Source organism: Erythrolamprus reginae, chromosome 2 (assembly GCF_031021105.1).
Source record: "Erythrolamprus reginae isolate rEryReg1 chromosome 2, rEryReg1.hap1, whole genome shotgun sequence".
Taxonomy (NCBI): domain Eukaryota; kingdom Metazoa; phylum Chordata; class Lepidosauria; order Squamata; family Dipsadidae; genus Erythrolamprus; species Erythrolamprus reginae.
In genome coordinates, this window is record NC_091951.1 from 272,964,036 (window position 1) to 272,982,929 (window position 18,894).

The 18,894-nt window shown below is 40.7% G+C and overlaps 1 protein-coding gene across 2 annotated transcripts in view; it reads left to right on the forward strand.

Annotated features, from left to right (window-relative positions):
- The window catches only part of SMC5 (structural maintenance of chromosomes 5), a 64,613-nt gene that overhangs the window by 42,843 nt on the left and 2,876 nt on the right, over positions 1 to 18,894 (forward strand). For both annotated transcript variants that reach the window (XM_070742651.1, XM_070742653.1), the window contains 6 exons: positions 4,129 to 4,254; positions 7,767 to 7,862; positions 9,368 to 9,472; positions 11,465 to 11,584; positions 17,919 to 18,098; positions 18,183 to 18,278. In XM_070742651.1, coding sequence (XP_070598752.1) covers positions 4,129 to 4,254; positions 7,767 to 7,862; positions 9,368 to 9,472; positions 11,465 to 11,584; positions 17,919 to 18,098; positions 18,183 to 18,278 — 723 coding nt within the window. The remainder of the gene's footprint in view (positions 1 to 4,128; positions 4,255 to 7,766; positions 7,863 to 9,367; positions 9,473 to 11,464; positions 11,585 to 17,918; positions 18,099 to 18,182; positions 18,279 to 18,894) is intronic.

An 18,894-nucleotide genomic window follows, 5' to 3' on the forward strand; every position in this document is an offset into this window, starting at 1 on the left:
GTTTATAAAACCTATCTGCAGCCCATCTCACCTAAAGGTGACTGTAGGCAGTTTATAATGAATTAAAAGCAAGAGAAAATATTTAAAACGTTGAAACAATAAATATGAACACTAAAATCAAGTTCATTGGCTTCCCAAATCAAAAGAGACTGTGAAAACTTTTGCATCTCATTTGGAAACCAAGGACCCAGAGTATGGAGGAAGATTGGAGAGGCATACACAGCAAGATGCTTGAAGTCTAGTGTAAAGCTTCCACAGTCTATTGATTTGGGGAGCCTTGTCATCTGCTGTTGTTGGTCCACTGTGCTTCATTAAGTCCAGGGTCAACGCAGCTGTCTACTGGGAGATTTTGGAGAACTTCATGCTTCCTTCCAAAGCTGAGCTTTATGGGGAGGATGACTTCAATTTTCCAGCAGGACTTGGCACTTGCCCACACTGCCAAAAGCACCAAACCCTGGTTCAATGACTGTGAGATTACGATGCTTGATTGGCCAGCAAACTCACCTGACCTGAATCCCATAGAGAATCTACCGTGTTTCCCCGATAGTAAGACCCCCCCGATTGTAAGACATATGGGGGGTTTCAGGGGGGTCGGCTAATTTAAGCCATACCCCGAAAGTAAGACATATGTCTTACTTTCGGGGAAACACGGTAGCTTGTTAAGGTTAGCATTCCTGTTACCTTGCTGATGTACTTCTAGCGCTCGCGTTGCAGCCAGCTTACTCCTGCACGCGTTCGCCATGATATGCCGTTGTTCTCTAAGAGACTACATTTCCCAGCACTCTCCGCGCGGCCCGCCTCCGTTTCCATTGTCGAAAGAAGGGAGATCCGAAGAAGCGAAGCGGCCGGGGAGGTGATCGCGCTCGAGGTCGTACGCTGCTCTCCGTGGTGGGGTGGTCGGTGGCGGCCGCGGCGCTAGTCTTGGGGAGCGATGCTGCCGAGGCGCAGCTCGCTGACGGGGCTGACAGTGGGGCTCTTTGCCGTCTACGTGGCACACCCGGCCCTTCTGTACTTCTCCCCGCCGGGCAAGAGGCAAAGGCGGCGGCGGGAGTAGCGGAGGCGAGGCGGAGAAGAAAGAAGCGGCGGGGTCCAGCTGCCTGTGATGCTCGAGGAGGTAGCCGGGCTGTCGGTGGGGTTCCCCAGACTTATTGTCTTGGGGGACAATAATAATCATCACAATTATGACAAATGAGCCGCCCCGAGTTTTCGGAGAGGGGCGGCATGTAAATCCAATAAATCTAATCTAATCTAAATCACAGCTTGAACTATCTTGCCTTGCATGTAATAAGTCTGTCTCATTAAGTTGTATTAATGAAATAAACGAACTTTTATTGTTTGGCATTGTCATCTATAAAGGCATTTTTAATATTTAAATTGTTTTTTCTGGTAGTTCTTCATAATAGATTTGGATCAATTCAAATAGTTTGGCCTGATAATAGATACACTAATATTGATTTATCAATTTGTCTTTTGGTAAAAAGCTGAGCTATTGTCTTTTGCCACTAGAGGGCTCCTATTTATATTTCATTTATATAATGAAATTTTGTCACTATTTTCTTGATTCATGAAACCCAGAGTTAGAACATGTCAGCCACATGAAGATTATTAGCACTAGAACTCAAAATCCTTTTAGGACATTAGTTCTGTTAAATTGTTTGTATTCTTAAGAACTAATGTTGAAGTCTAACTGCTTCTAATATAAGCCGTTTAATCAAGCCTTTTGCTCTGTGCAGGCAGAGTGCACATCTGAAAGATGGCTGCTTGGTATTTGAAATATACATCAAAGTGTCACATGTCGGGTGCATGCCCCCCCTCGTGAGTCGGACCCTGTACTACTTGAGTCAGGTCCATGGCTGTCATGGTGGCCATGAACTCCTGTGCTAGCCCAGAGGTTTTACCGAGCGATGATAGGTTAAAGTCCCCCAAGACAATAAGTCTGGGGAACCCCACCGACAGCCCGGCTACCTCCTCGAGCATCACAGGCAGCGACCAGTTAGGTCCCACAGAGTTGGCCTTCTCTGGGTTCCGTTGACTAAACAATGTCGTTTGGCGGGACCCAGGGGAAGAGCCTTCTCTGTGGCGGCCCCGACCCTCTGGAACCAGCTCCCCCCAGAGATTAGGATTGTCCCCACCCTCCTTGCCTTTCGTAAACTCCTTAAAACCCACCTCTGCTGTCAGGCATGGGGAATTGAGACATCTCCCTCAGGCCTATATAGTTTTATGTATCGTATGCTTGCGCTGTATGTTTTTAAATTAATGGCTTTTTTGATGTTTTTTAAATATTAGATTTGTTCATTGTACACTGTTTTACTATTGTTGTGAGCCGCCCCGAGTCTGTGGAGAGGGGCGACATACAAATCTAAGAAATGAAATGAAATGAAATGTAAATGAATAGTTATAGACTTTTCAAGAAAGTTAGATCTTCGCATGTGTCCAAAATATGATAATTTGAATCTGGTCACTTATCCTCAAGGTAGACCTTTTCTAAAGTTGTATTAGCAATTTTGCAATTGCATTGCACTACTGACTTGCATCATTAAAATTCCAGTATCTTTTTTCATATATGTCATTGCCAAGCAAATAATCCTCATATTTTACATGTAAACTAGAATTTTCTAACTCCTGAATTAAAAATAAAAACAAAACTTGCACTAATTTGCCTGCTTGTTTTAGCTTAGATAGTACCATTTTCTATTAAATAAAAAAGTATAAGAAAAACAGGAAAAAAGAAGATAGCCTCAGATCTTCAAGCAGTTAAAACTAACATTCCAAATTTACCTCCTACTCTATGATTAACAACTTAAGTCCTTTCTATATTCTATCCTTTGTAATCATAAAAACTACAAATCACATGTTTATTTGAGGATTTTGTGCAAAAAGTCCAAAAGAGGATTTGAAGTGAATGAAATTGGATATTTCCTTTTATGTGTGTGTAGAAGACTTATGTCTTTAAAAGGTCCCTAAAAGTTGGTTTAATAATAATAATAATAATAATAATAATAATAATAATAATAATATTTATCATCATCCCCCTGTAGACTGGAAAAAATCATATGGTATTGATATGTTTTTAAAATATTCAGTGGCCTTTCATATTGGTTTTTCATGAAACATATTCTGGACAAAAAACTGTCTGTTTTGAATGAAAGTTGCATCTGAGCTAGCCCATATAAACAAGAACCAAGACATAAGAAACAGAAAATTTAGAATGTACTTTTACCACATGCGTCTGTACATTTTAAACCTGATTTAGTTGATTGGCTTGGGGATCTACTGGGTGCATTTTTCATGGAGATGATTGATGGGATAAGAAGACTTCATCCCTATGTTGTTGATGCCTTTTGTTTTAATTTTTATGTAACTCTTCTTAATTTTAATTGTTTTTATATTTATCTTTTTACTATTAAGCTGCCCAGAGGTGTCTTATGAGTAAGATAGATGGCATATAAATTTTGTAAATAAATGAATAAAAATAAACCAGGAAATGACATGGATCTAATAATTAGGTGACCAGGTAGACCCATGGATCCTGTCTACTGCATTAAGAGTTACAGGATCTAAATCTTTCCAACTAACTGAATAATACTGTGATTCATTTGTGTTAAGTAGGCATGCCCAATCGGAATCCAGCTTCTAGCAATTTCAAATGATTTTATCTGTCAGATTCAAGAAAATTCTTCACCCAGCCTTTAGATGTCTTTGTGGTCCATCCCTTCCTAGATGAAAATGGAGCATGTATCTGTCAAGGCAACAAGATTGACCCCAGAGAACCACTGCCAATACATAAATGTTGGGCTAAGTGAACAAGTAGCCTGCCTTGGCTTGAGGCAACTTCATCTGTAATTTCTATAGTTGAAGAATAGTTTGAATAAATCTATATGAGTTGATGAGCCATTTTATTAAATTTTATATTATGGGTATTATAGCTTGTCAAGTGCTTGTCATCCATGACTGCTAGACTTATCAAATAGATAACAAACTGACATGACAGCCATTAGATATTACTGCTGGAATTGCATCAATCAGTGTATTGCACATTCTGAAAGCTTCACTCTGATAAATAAATGTTTGGCTGGATTTTCCTGAAGCCTGTAAAGCTTTCATAAACATCTCTTCTGTTTATTTCAGCAACAAATTTCTGACCTGGATGTAAAGAAGAATTATCTTTTAACAAAGTGTAAAGGTTTACTGAGCACCGCTAAAAAAGTTTGTAACCTTGGTATGGATCAAAACCTTCCAGAAAATATTTATAAGGTAAATATCACAATAAAAAGATTACACAAAAATACATATGCAGAATATTCTTCAACCCTTTTCCCAAGAAACCTACAGTACATGTAAAATAAGCTCAAAATGCAAAATTGTCCTAACATCAATGGAATATCAGAATAAAACAATTAAAACAACTGTATTAAACACAGTTGAATGTAAAGGCTGAAAAATTAAATAAGATTTCTATAATCACTAGAAGGCCTACACTTAAGAATTCCTTTTTTAAAGTTAGTCTTATTTTAGATGTCAAGAATACCAAGAAACCCTCAAAAGATTCATTCATAGATAGATTCAGAGAGTGAGCTGTTCAAATAGCACTTGACTTACAACCATTTGTTTAGGAACCATTTGAAATTATAACTGCACTAAAAAAGGTGACTTGTGACTGTTTTTCATACTTACCGTATTTTTCGCTCTATAAGACGCACCTGCTGATAAGACGCACCTAGATTTTAGAGGAGGAAAATAGAAATAAAATATTTTGAGCCAAAAAGGGGAGAGGAAGAGAGGAAGGAGTGAAAGAAGGGAGTGGGGGAGGAAAGAAGGGAGGAAGGAAAAGGAAAGCAAGAAATGGAGGGAGGAAAGGAAGGAAGGAAGGAAAGAAAGAAAGAAAGAAAGAAAGAAAGGGGGAAGGAACAGGAACAGAGGAAGGAAGCAAGGAAACTTATGAAAGGGGAGAGTAAGAGAGGAAGGACTGAAGGGAGGGAGGGAGGGAAGAAGGTAGGAAGGAGAAAGAAAAGAAGAAATAGAGGAAGGGAAGGTAAAAGAGAGAAAGAAAAAGAGCAAGAAAGAGAGAAAGAAAATGAAAGAGAAATAAAAATAGAGAGGGGGAATGAAAGAAATGGAAGGAGGGAAGGAAGGAGAGAAAGCAAGATAAAGAAAGAAAGCAAGAGAAAGAAAAAAGAATGAAAGAGCAAGAGAGCAAGAGAGAGAAAGAAAGAAAGGCAACTTCAAAGAAAGGCTCACTGAGCATCTCTCACTCTCTCTCTCTTTCTATCCCTCTTTCTTTCTTTCTCTTCCTTTCTCTCTCTCCCCTTCCTTTATCTCCTCTCTCTCCCTCCCTCTCTTTCTCTCCCCCCTCTCTCCCCCTTTCCCTCTCTCTTTCTCTCTCTCCCTCTCTTGCTAGCTCTCCCCCCTCTCCCACTCTCTTTCTCCCTCTCCCTCTCTTTCTCTCTCTCCCCCTCTCTCTTTCTCTCTCTCCCCCCCTTTCTCTCACTCTCTCTTTCTCACTATCTTGCTGTCTGTTGCTCTCACTCACTCACGTTCTCCGTTCTTCTCAGCGGTGACGCGCGCACGCCCTGCCCGCCTCACTTTTGCCGAGAGCTCTCAGCAAGGGGGTTGTAGGAGAGGCGGGGCCGGCGGCAAAGGTGATATTCAATGTCGGGGGCGCACGGGCGGTTGCACGCGCTCCCTATCTCCCTGCTAGCCCACTCGGAATATTCAAAATAAGAAAAACCTTCGCCGGCAAAGGCTTTTCTTATTTTGAATATTCCGAGTGGGCTAGCAGGGAGATAGGGAGCGCGCGCAAACCGCCCGTGCGCCCCCGACATTGAATATTGCCTTCGCCGGCCTCCGCTGAGAAAAGCCTTTGCTGGCATTTCCTCTCGGCGCAGCGGCGGGCGGAGAGAGGGAAGGGGGGGCAGCGGCGTCCCTCCTGGCCTTGGCGGGCCGCCCGACCCTCCCCACCTCCTGCAAACGCGGCGGGCGGCGGGGGGAGAGCGAGGAGCCGGTTCCGGCGGGCGCGGGGCTTGGCTGGCTGGCGCGCCGCTGGTGGTGAGGAGGGAGACCCTCCTCCGGGAGGGAGGGGGCCAGGCAGCAGCTAGCCAGCCAGCCGGCGGGATGGCGCTTCCGAGTTCGCAGCCTCCCCCCCCCACCCTGCCTGCATCTTCGCTCCATAAGACGAGGCTGATTTTTCTTCCTACTTTGGGAGGAAAAAAACTGCGTCTTATGGAGCGAAAAATACGGTACGTCCCTTGTAGTATCCCGGGTCACATGATCAAAATTTGGATGCTAAGCAACATGCATGTATTTAGGACAGTTGCACTATTCCAGGTCATGTGATCACCATTTATAATCTTTCCATCCAGCTCCCAACAAGCAAAGTCAAGGGAGTAAGTCAGATCACTTAAGAACCCGCATGATTCATTTAACAACTGCAGTGATTCACTTAACAACTACCAAAAATGTCATCAAATGGGGCCCAACTCACTTAAAAATTGTCTTGCTTAGCAGTGAAAACTTTGGGCTCAGTTACGGTCATAAATTGTATAGGATTTTTAATGTTAGGACTAGCATTGTTGATTGTGTTCAGATGAATTAAAAGCTCATGAAGCCCCAGAAGTACTGACTAGGTAGATATTCAGCATCTGGCTGATAGATGGTTTACAGTATTTGGAAACTTCATTTTGGCACAATTTTCAAAGGCAAACTTTCTCTTATTAAACACAGATATCCACTGTCATAATATCTCTAGGTCACAGAGGCTCCTTGAGGTTGTTTTTCAAATTCATGAATGTTTCCATTCAATACCTTTATGCTCTTGTCTGATTGAGAAGTCAAGGAGACATAGAATTTAATGCTATTGGGCTTGAAAAGTTTTCTAAAACATCATTCTCCATTAGTATTTCTTCAAATTGCACTCAAATCCTTGTACTTGTTGCCCATAGAGCCTCCAGTAGATAAGTAGATTTTAATAAGCTAGCACAACTTTCTTAAGAATGAAGGGAAAAACCTAACTTACAGTGCATAAACATTTATCTATCCTTATCCTTAAGGATTGGTCACTGGAACCATTTAGATTTTGGGCAAAGAAAGGTGATGTAATTCATTTTATTCCTTGTCTACTGAAAATTTCCTTGAAATATTGTAGGCACTATTGCAAAATAATGCCCTTTTATTTTTCTATTTTCTCTTGCACAAACACCCATTTATTTTTCTATTAATCATGATTCTATTGAGTAATTGCATTGTTGTATATGCAGCCAGAGTCCAAAAACATCTAGCTGGTAACCTAACATATAATCAATAGCTTATCAGAAATTCACAGTGCCAGTTATCATGCTCACTACTATGTCCCTTTATTTTCTGAAAAACATGGTAAGAAGCATGACAGCTTTCTTTGCAACTGGATAATAGCATGTTACCAAAGCTGCATTGGATGGTACATTGCACAATTATGGGAACCTTTTCACTTCAAGCAATAGAGAAAACGTGAAGTTGGATTTTGGTAATGGAATGCTACAATAAATCCATGTCTGCTCCCCTCCCTTTTTTTTGATGCGAGTAATGAAAGTCTATCATGGTTGTTCCCTTCTGCCATCCCATCTTTATGAAAGGTTATCTGTTTCAAAGCAGGGAGACACAATCTAGACTCAAGCAGCTTGGGCCTTGCTAGCAAAAAGGCCGTGCATGCATAAAGGAGTTTACTAAACATCAACAGATGCTTGTGCAGAGTAATTATTTTATTTTACATAAATGTAATGCAATCTTTTTAGGCATTCCTGGACCTTCCAAGTACAGTGGATGAAATCGATGCTCTGCTGAATGAGGAGAAAACAAGAGCTTCATGTTTCACAGGCCTCAATGCTTCAGTATGTACTCCCAGTATTACATAATAACATATTATGTGGAAATTAATAATCACTGTCTTTGTCAGCAGCAGCTAAGTAGCAGGAATAATATGTTGTAAATACCATTAGAATTTTAAATAATTTGTTCAAGATCAGATATATTCTGTGCTGCTGTTTTTTAACAATGAAGAAGAAAAAACAGGATAGGAAATGAGGAAAAAAACTCAATTTACTAGATACCAGTTTAACTTTAAAGGAAGTTATCTCTTCGCAATACAGTGGTACCTCGTCTTACGAACTTAATTGGTTCCGGGACCAGGTTCATAAGGTGAAAAGTTCATAAGACGAAACAATGTTTCCCATAGGAATAAATGGAAAAGCGATTAATGGGTGCAAGCCCAAAAATCACCCCTTTTGCCTCATTACTGCCGGAATTCTGATCCTATTCGGGGGGGGGGGGGGGGGGAGAGGAGGGGAGATAGTGCAAACTGCCCAGAGGGAGCCTCCTGGTGGATTGACACGCTGGGAAGCTGCCTTGCGGCTTGTCAAGCAACGGGGCACCACCCTCCCTAAAAGTTTTCCTCAACGAAGCGCTTGGGGGGGGAGGCCCCTGGGTCCAGAGTCGCTCCCCCTGTCCCCCCAAGCCGAATCAGCAAATCCGGGCTTCTCAAAGCCCGAAGCCAGGACGCCTCCCCCAGCCTTTCTCACCCAGGTCGGCTTGAAGCTCTCCCGGCAAAGACAAATCTGCCTCCTGAGGAGGCAAAGCGCTTAGGAGGGAGGGAGGGAGGGGAGGCAGGCCCCTGGGTCCAGAGTTGTTCCCCCTGGTCCCCCTAAGCCGAATCTGCGGCTCCCCCACCCCTCCCACCCAGTGCCGGCTTGAAACTGCCCCAGCAAGGCCGAAGCTGCCTCCTGAGCGAAGCACTTGGGGTGGGGGGCAGGCCCCTGGGTCTGGAGTCGCTCCCCCTGCCCCCCCCCAAGCCAAATCAGCGGCTCCGGGCTTCTCAAAGCCCGAAGCCAGGACGCCTCCCCCCGCTCCTCCCACCCAGCGCCAGTTTGAAGCTCTCCCGGAAAGGACGAAGCTGCCTCCTGAGGAGGCGAGGCGCTTGGGAGGAAGGGGGGGAGGGGGGGCAAGCCCCTGGGTCCAGAGTCGCTCCCCCTGCCCCTCCCTACCAAGCGCTTCGCCTCCTCAGGGGGCAGGTTTGTCCTTGCAGGGAGAGCTTCAAGCCAGTGCTGGGTGGGAGGGGCAGGGGGAGGCCTCCTGGCTTATGGCTTTGAGAAGCCCGGAGCCGCTGATTTGGCTTGAGGGGGGGGGGCAGGGGGAGTCAATGTTAGGTATAGCTAGACCCTCATAGCCTTGCATTCTTCTTACTTGAGATAATGATATGCAACAAAGCTACCAAGTTTAATATAATCTTGGTGTGTGAGAAAGTAATCAGTATTTTTACTTTAGATGTGGATAGGTAATGTTCTGCCATTGCCCATTCAAATGATAATCCCGTTTAACCAAAGCAGCCTTTTGTTGCCAGGTTGTTGAAGAGTATAATAAAAGAGTTAAAGAAATAGAAGAGTTGACAGCAGAACTGGAGGAAAAGAAAAAGGAATTGGACAGCTATAGGCAAAATATTTCACAGGTATTACTCTTTTTTGTTTCGCTATTCTTTTTGTCCTGAAATAAATATCCATTAAGGAATTGCATTATAAGATGCAGCATAAATAATCATTGGCTGTAAAATTGTTGTGTAGTTTGTTGTGTGCCTCTCAGAATTGCTTTTGGTGAGACAGGTGGCTATATAAATTGAATTCATAAACAAATAAATATAAAAACATAGGAAAAAAATTGTAACTTGCCCAGAGACTTAAGCGCATGGCCATTTTTTTCTTTGACTGACTGACTCTAATATCTTGCATCGGGGTAGAGTCTGGGTGACTGAATGGAGCTCGAGCATTTACTGGCTGGATGCCCTTATTTATTTATTTATTTATTTATTTATTAGATTTGTATGCTGCCCCTCTCTGTAGACTCGGGGCGGCTCACAACACAATAAAACAGTTCATGACAAATCTAATAATTTACAATTTAAAATATTTTAAAAAACCCATTTTTAAGCAGACATACATACAAACATACCATACATAAATTATATAGGCCCGGGGGAGATATCACTTCCTGACACACGTAGAGTTTCAGCAGACTAACTCAATGCACCCAGAGAGAGAAATATCTGCTGCTATCTAGGGTCAAACTCACAGCCTCTTGATTGTCACTGTAGTAGGTGGGCAGCCATATAAATTCAAATAAATAATACCTTTTTTTTTGGGCTGTAAGACACACCTAAATTTACAGGAGGAAAACAAGAAAAAAAAGTTTTTTGTCTCCACACATCAGGTTTTCACTCTTCCCGGTCCCTAGAAGCACTCTGCGGTGCTCTGCAGAGCCCATTTGTGGCATAAACTGCAGAGTTCTTGAGGGGGCCAGGAAGGGTGAAAATGCAACACAGAGGTTTCGGGAGGACAAAAATTCCTGTATTTGGTCTATAAGACATATCTAATTTTCCACTCACTTTTAAGATGCAAGAGGTCAGGTGCATCTTATATTCCGAAAAATATGGTAAATCTAGATAGATGGATGGATGGATGGATGGATGAGTAGGTAGGTAGGTAGGTAGGTAGGTAGGTAGGTAGGTAGGTAGGTAGATAGATAGATAGATAGATAGATAGATAGATAGATAGATAGATAGATAGATAGATAGATAGATAGTAGATGTGCAGGTTCAAAGGATTATCTAATGACATCACTGTTGCCCAGTTGGGAGTTCTTCTCATGTCCCTGGCAAGAGCTGGAATGAAAGGTGGGAGGTCGCCCTGCCCTATGGCAGCACTTGGATCTTGAACACGGACTTGGTTAACCCTCCAACCCACCATATTAACCACATGAACCACTTTGCTCCTTGTTAAATAAATAAAAGCCAAAAGAACCAAATAAGGTAAATTATAATTGTCTACCCAAGCATTTCAGCTTGCTTCCTGAAGCCAGGATGGATTTCAATTTTAATGCCTTTTCGAAAGCTGTTAAAGCCGAACTGCTCTGAAGATATTTTACAGATTGATTGCAAAACCATTGATTCCAAAATTAACATGAAACCGCCATAATGTGGCAATCTTAGCCTTCATCCTCGGTAGTGGGAGGATTGGAAATGATGGCAGCCAACTGAACAGCAAAGTTGAGAAGTATGGTCTTGTGTATGTCAATGCAACTAAAGATGATAGGATGGGAGTTTCACCTCCTAGTGGCCACTTAAAAATAAGTTAGCCTGATGGTGATATTCATTGATGCCCATGAAGATTACTAAGGTGTGATGTGAAAATGCAGAATCAACATGATGAAAGGCAACACAGCCGACATTTACTTTCCATGGAACAATATCGATGAATGTATTAGTTTGAAAAAAGCAATTCAGAGCCTGGATACATCTGTAGTTTCTGACCACTATGTAAGTAGGTAAGTAATTAAGGCCACTATTAATTAGTAATATATTGAATACTTTGTTCTGGCATATTCTGTCCTACTGGTGATGGAATCTGTATTGCCACTTTTGTTGTGACCAATCTTTTTTTTTTATTAGGTTAAGGAAAGTTGGCTGAACCCTTTGAAAAAGATGATTGACCAAATAAATGAAAAGTTCAGCAGTTTTTTTAGCTCTATGCAGTGTGCCGGAGAGATCGACCTTCATGCCGAAAATGAAGTATGATTATAAAAATGATGCATTCCTTTAAAGAGGAAAAAGACCTTCCATATGCATAATATTATGGCTTTTCAATTAAACAGTGGGCAGTAGGATGCATACCATATTTTTAAAAGTATAAGACACACCTTTTCCCTAAAAGAGGCTGAAAATTTGGGTGCATCATATACTCCAAATGTAGCTTTTCCTGAGCTTCCCCCCCTCAGCCCTAACTAGGTGCTAATGATATCTCCAGCTTCCTACTCCCTCCAAGGAAGGTTTTTTTCTGCCCTAAGCCTTTGCGCGGTTGTTTTCATTCCTATTCCCTATGAAAAAGGGGTTTTCAGCCCTAACTAGGAGATAAAATAATGTGCTGAAGCTGAAAAGACTAAGAATGCTAGCCAAATGAAGGTTGGTAGATTTTTTCCTTATTTTCTTCCCCCAAAGTTAGGGTGCGTCTTATACTCCAGAAATTACAGGGGTAGGGGAGGTTACAGCTTTGTATACTATCATTTAGGGAAAAAATTATCCAAGGAAATAGCTTGTTTCCTCAGGATATATAATGTTAAAAAAATAAAATTATCATATTCCTAGTTAACTTCTGGCAGTCCACGTATAAAATCTGTGAAAAATGTGGACACAATGCAATTTAATAGTGATTTCAACTGCAACACTGAATACTCACTACATTAAAAATTAACAGAGCTCTACTTAGAACATCAATTTGGGGACAGATGTTTTGGACGATATTTTCTACATATTTCTGGCCATATTGGCAGAATTGATTCAGATTGCATTCTAAAACACCTATGGGGCATCAGTGGGCTGCTTTTGCCATAAGTAAAAAATAATGGCGCATAGAGCGCACTGAAAGGAATAGGGTAATCCGAATATATTCCGGCTCACATTTTGCCTAATTGAGTTTTATTGAGCAAAATAAATAGATGCAGCTACAATATATGATTGTAGCAAGGCTCGATCAGGAATTCTGGGAGTTGAAGTCCAACAGATCATAAAGTTGCCATGGTTGCCCACCTCTGCACTAATAGGCTGGATTCACTAGGAGACACTATCCAGCCTCTTTCATCAAATTTCTATGTTATTAAGGTTATGAAAATTTGAGAATTGTTCATATAAGCCATCCTGAGTTGAAAAAGAAATGTTAACATAAAAATACAATGAATAAATAAACAGGTGTTAATGACATTAGTATGCTTATCAAATCAAAACTTGTGTTCCACAAAGAATGTTTTTAGCCCCTATATAGCAATAAGAAGCTCTTGGGAGAATCCCTAAGTACTCATAGAAATACTTTGAATATACACGTGCTATTTGTTATCAACTATCTGTCATATTAATAAGCATTTCATTTTGGGAGAAAAAGTTCATTAATCATAGCAAATTTTCTGATTACTTAAGAATAAAAAGTAGTGCAGATTGTGGTATTGATCAAAGACTCCCCCAAACCTTCTTAGCAGTAGTGCCTGATTCCTTAGAATCTCTGGGCACATTCTTCTTGGCCTTAAACAGCCATTATCTGCCTGGCACATAGCTTTAATATCATCCCTCGGGTTGGCCTAACAGTCCTTTGCATCTCATTGGATTGATTAACTGAAACACTGCTGGGACCAAAGAAACACAAAAACAAGAGGCTGCTGCTGGATGTCTAAATCTGTCTTTAAAAAGAGAAACAATAAGTTTATCTCTCTGTTACTAGGGTTGCCCAGAAAGTAATGCACCACATTTTTTTCTTCAACAATTATTTATTGAACCCAAGAAAGGATGATGTTTCTCCTACACTCCCTATTTTTTCACGTAATCTCCATGCCATTCTGTGGCCTTCCTCCAGTGAGACACAAGGGCATGTATCCCCTGTCGGTACCACTCCTTGTTCGGGTCACAAAGCCATTTCTGCACTGTGCGAATCACCTCTAATGGCTTCACCCTCTGTGCCCAGCAACTAACCTGTTGACTGCAGATTCTCCATAAACTACACAAACATTTGTGAATGTTCCCAACAGTTTCTTTCTCCGCAGTGAGAAATTCAATGATGACACGCTGCTTGTAACGTACATCACATACAGATGCCACTTCAAAATACTGCTGCAGCTGTCTGAAGAAACACAAAATTTACACAAGCACTCCTGACAATTCACATAATGTATATCTAAAGTTTCGCATTTGTACTATTGTAGGCTGAGAAAAAAAAAGTGGTGCATTGCTTTCTGGGTGACCCTCGTACATCATCTCAATTCCTCCTCCTGGGATATTATAATTCAGCAATAACATATCTTTCCCCAAGATACTATCTTGGGGAAAGTAGGATTATTGCTACTTCAGTCATCTTTTCCCACCTATTGCTTATTCCGTACTTTACTGTAGGTACTGCTCTTTTTTAGAATTACTTTATTTTTCAGACTATAAAATGCACCAAGTAAGAGGTAAGTAAGAAAAATAGTTTTTATCCTCCCCAGCCCCAGGAGCACTTTGCACACCTCCCAAACCCTCTGCACGCCCTATTTTTTGCAAAAAATGTAAAAACTGGGTGAGCAGAGGCTTTGGGAGAACTGCAGAGAGCTCCTGGGGGCTAGGGGAAGGCAAAAATGCCCCCTTTTTAAAGAAAAATGACCCTTTTCCAGCATTTCCCCCCCAAAAAATGGTGGTTTTGCCTTTCCCAAGCTCCACGCTGCAGGCCTCTCAAACTCTTTGTCTACTCATTCTTTGCAAAAATGAGACAAGGGGGCAGGGGTTCAGGAGGCCAAAAATGACTGTATTCAGTGTATAACCCATGCTGACATTTCCACCATTTTTTTGGTGGTGGTGGGGATCTTATATTCTGAAAAATATGGTAATGCATCTTAAAATGCCATTATGACTTTTGTGATCCATATAACTAGCAGTGATGTCTGTTGAGCCAATTCTACCTCAGAACAGGGTGTGCAATCATGATTCCTACAAGGTGCTTGTGATCTGACCTTAAGACCAGGACATCACTCTGTATATATAGATTTTCCACAACTCCTCACCTTTGTACCCTCTGATTTTCTACTGGTCTTCCTTTCTGCTATCACCACCAGGTGGCTCTGCTAATTTCCCAATAGCATTTTGGTGATTGAGCTTATCAAACCTGTTCCATCTATTTCACAGAACGTTCATCTACTGTATTTACCAACAGGGCAGATTTTGTACTTCAGAGCAAAAGGAAAGACTTATCACCAAATCTCTATTCCCTCTATCTCACTGTGTGGTTCCTTTGTTCTAGTTTCACAGCAGACACCACACTGGTCTTACTTACAATTAATCTCTTACGCCCTGTTCAGTGACAGACAGCCAAAGTTCTGTCATGTTTTCTTCTCACCTTTCAGTATTGAAAATTAGTCCTATTGTCTGTAAAAGTTTACCTCATGGCCATTTACTCCAGCCATTGCTCCAGGCAGAATTTGTTGGTGTTTTCATAGCTGACACAGAATGATTTCTCAAGCATTTTTCCATCTCAACCCATTTTAACTTCCTTTGCCATCACCCTAAAATCAGTCTGTAATTCTCATAACACTGTCACATATGTCTTGGAAATAATGCCATAGTACACTTTGTTTTTTATCATGAGAAACTAAACATAGGGTTGCTGTTGTTGGGAACTCTGAGCTTTTAATGTTCAATCCTGTACCAGATATACAGAGGATCCAGATGTCTGTCTTTGATGCTGCTGATTTTTTTCCTGACATAATTTTCTTGGTAACACTCTCCTTGTCACCTATACTATTAGAAAGAATTTTACAATCTTTAGATGTCCAGGGTAACTTCTGTACTGGGATATGCATTACATGGCCCAATTCTTTTTATTAAAGTCCATCTTTGTCTGCTTCTTAGAATGGATATAAATGGGAGAGGTCTCATCACGGTAATTTGTCCATTGAATAGTCAAAACAATCTTCCTATCTTATCATTTGATGAAAGAATTGACCTTTGTAGACATCAAAAATTATTCAAATTGTGACGTGCTTCTGATACAATTTTGTAATTGTGGTGTCAGCTTACCAACTTATCAACTCTAGTGTCCATTTAACTGAAATGTTTCCTATAGCCATAGGGAGGTAGCCTTGAACAAGTAGTAATTAATTAAATACCTGCTTATTGAGAATCTAGAGATAATCTCATTTTATCACAAGGCAAAACTTGATGAAGCTCTGAAGATTTTGTTTTTGGTTTATAGAGTTTCACGAGTTCTTTTGTCTGGTTTTTGACCTCATCAATAGATATGAGCGAGGAGTTTATTGGTTCTAGGCCCAGTATTAAACTAATTGTGTTATTTGCCCCCGGTCATTAAAAAAACTTTATATCAACCCATACATAGCATAAAAACGCACAGGCTGCTGGATCTTCAAGTAGTAAAGCATGTATTCATGAAACCATCTTCCTTCCCCTCTCAAGTACTTTGTGAGTATCTGTTACCCTACAGTTCCCTTAAGGGCATTGAGGCAACAACTGGAATGGGACAACTCATCATGGCCAGCTCAACAAAGCCAGCTTGCTGTGGCCAATTTCTGCAGCCAGCTTGCTGTAGGACAACTTGCCATGGCCAATCCCCTTAGGACACCTCGCTGTGATATTCACTTAGTTCTTTTTATTTTTTGTTGACCACGTTTTCATCAAAATTATTTTATCTCTTGTATCAAAGGAAATCATTCTTGTGATTGCCAGCTTTTGTAATACTTCAATGAATAATAAAAAGAATTAACCCTGCATTGCATTGTCCTGGGCTTAGTTGTCCCATGGCAAGTTGGCTACTACTGCAAGTTGGCTGTGGCGAATTGGTCAAGGCCAGCTGTCATAGACCCGGCAAGAGCAGCATTCCATTCATACTTAGTAGGCTCCTGTCTCCAATTAAAAAGTTCACCTCTGCTATAAAAGAGGGTTATGCACAAACAAATAATTCATATACAGTATATGAATACTGTACACAGATGATAATTCAGAAAACCAGAGTTAGAAATAAGCAGTCTGCTCTTCTGAAGAAAAATATCGCATTTTGGCACAATTTTCATTTTATTTTGCTGGAGGAACTGCTAGGAAATTTACAAACCATCTGACTGACATAAGACTTGCTTGAGAAGAGTACCCAGTGAGATATCTGGTTCTGATAAGAAGCAAGGTGAATTATTTTTCCATGCTGGATTTTCCTTTAGCAGGTGAAGAAAACACTAGTAACAGTGCCAACACTTCTTCCCCGTTCTGTTGCCCCAGCAACAACTTAAGTCACCCACATAAAAGAAAAATAAAGGAAGTATTTGTTCTGGAAATTGTGCCAAATAGGGAAATGTTTTTATTGTTCAGAAGGAGTTTAAAGATTAGTTTGAAGAGCATTTGAACAATATACAAAATATGTATTTATTTTATTTATTGTTAATCCAGGTAGTTCCTGACTTACAATCACAGTTGATTTCAAAATGGTTGATAAGTGAGAAATTTGTTAAATGGGTTTTGCCCCATTTTACGACAATAAAGTTGTTAAGCAAATCATCACAGTTGTGATATTAGTGACAACTGTTGTCAAGTCCATCTGGCTTTCCCATTGACAGAAGGTCAGAAGGTTACAAAAGGCCATCACATGATCCTGGGACACTGCAGCCATCATCAATATGAATCAGTTGTCAAGCATCTGAATGTAAACCACATGACCTTGTAGTTGCTGCAACAATCATAAGTGTGAAAAATGGTCCTAAATCATTTTTCTCAGTGCCGTTTGTAAGTTTGAATGGTCACTAAATGAAATGTTGCATGTTGAGGTTTAGATGTATAGAAGCCTGCTCAGCAAATGGTGTAAAGGGCACACTAGCTTCATCACCTGGTTCCCTAATCTCATTCTTCATTTACATTCACATGAGCGAAGTCTTCCTGCAGGATTGACACTTAAGCGCAGCATAGAGACTAGGGTGGCATGGGGAAAGACGGCAATGTTGTCTATGGTCCAGTGTTACACATTTCAGTACCCTGCCCACATTGAACGCCTGATTTAGGAGAAGCTTAACTATGGTTTCATTGGGATATCGAAACTGACAAACCATGATTTGCCACCAGACTTTGAAATCATGTTTGCCAGGTCTGAACAATGAACCAGTTAGGCTTCTTTCTGGGCCCGCAGAGGCAGAATCATCAGGAATTAAAGTGAGAGCAAGATAGAGATTGATATCAAGGTGTGCAGCTGTTGCTTGCCATATGCTTGGAAGCTCAGGGATTGATCTAGCTTCTAAATTAGGGTTAGTGCAAACCTTGCCTTGATGTGACATCTTCTCTTTTCAATTGATTAAGTCAGGGACTGAAGATAATCTGAACACAGGCGTTTGTGTTTTGACAGGAAGAATATGACAAGTACGGCATTCGCATTAGGGTCAAATTTCGTAGCAACATGCAGCTTCATGAACTGACGCCCTACCATCAGAGTGGAGGAGAGAAAAGTGTTGCCACAATGTTGTATTTAATGGCTTTGCAAGAACTCAACAGATGCCCTTTCAGAGTCGTCGATGAAATAAATCAGGTATATATGCTGGCATTGGGAAAAAAAGCTTCCTTCGCTGTATTCCGTAGCAGAGAAAAAATATTGCTGTTTATTTCTTTACAGGGAATGGATCCAGTTAATGAAAGGAGAGTCTTTGATGTGGTGGTAGAAACTGCCTGCAAAAAGAGCATGTCACAATATTTCTTTATTACACCAAAGGTGTGTGGCTGAAAACTCTGCATCTAATATACATATTAAAGTGTATATTGATTAGTATTATCTGCTCATAACAATATGAAGTCACAGCTACCAATTCTTTACTGATATTCGCCTTCATACTCATTGAGTTATTTCCAAGAAACTAGAATGCCATAAGGAATCTGCATAGTGTATGTGTGGGTTGAAGTAGTGCGGCCTTTTGCAAATGACAGGTGGAAATTTTATCAATGTGCAGATTTTCTAACTGACTAATTATTATTTTTATTTTATCCCACCTAATAATACTATATATTGGTCTAATAATTGAGAATGATCACTATAAAAAGCTACAGATCAATGAAAGCTATCCCCATTTCTGATTTTAAATTTGAATTGCCTTATTAGAAAATAATACTGATAACAATCTAATGTAATATTTCACCAAAAACATATAAAGCTTAGCTTTAAGTCACCCTTGGCAATTTTAAGACTTAACTTGATGTGGACTTTAACTCCCAGAATTTCCTAGCCATTATGGCTTGGTGGCAGATTAGAAGAAAGAAAATCAGATAAAGGAAAGGAATTAATAGTAAAAAATAGTTCCCAATTTATTCTGCATATATTATCTTACCTAGCT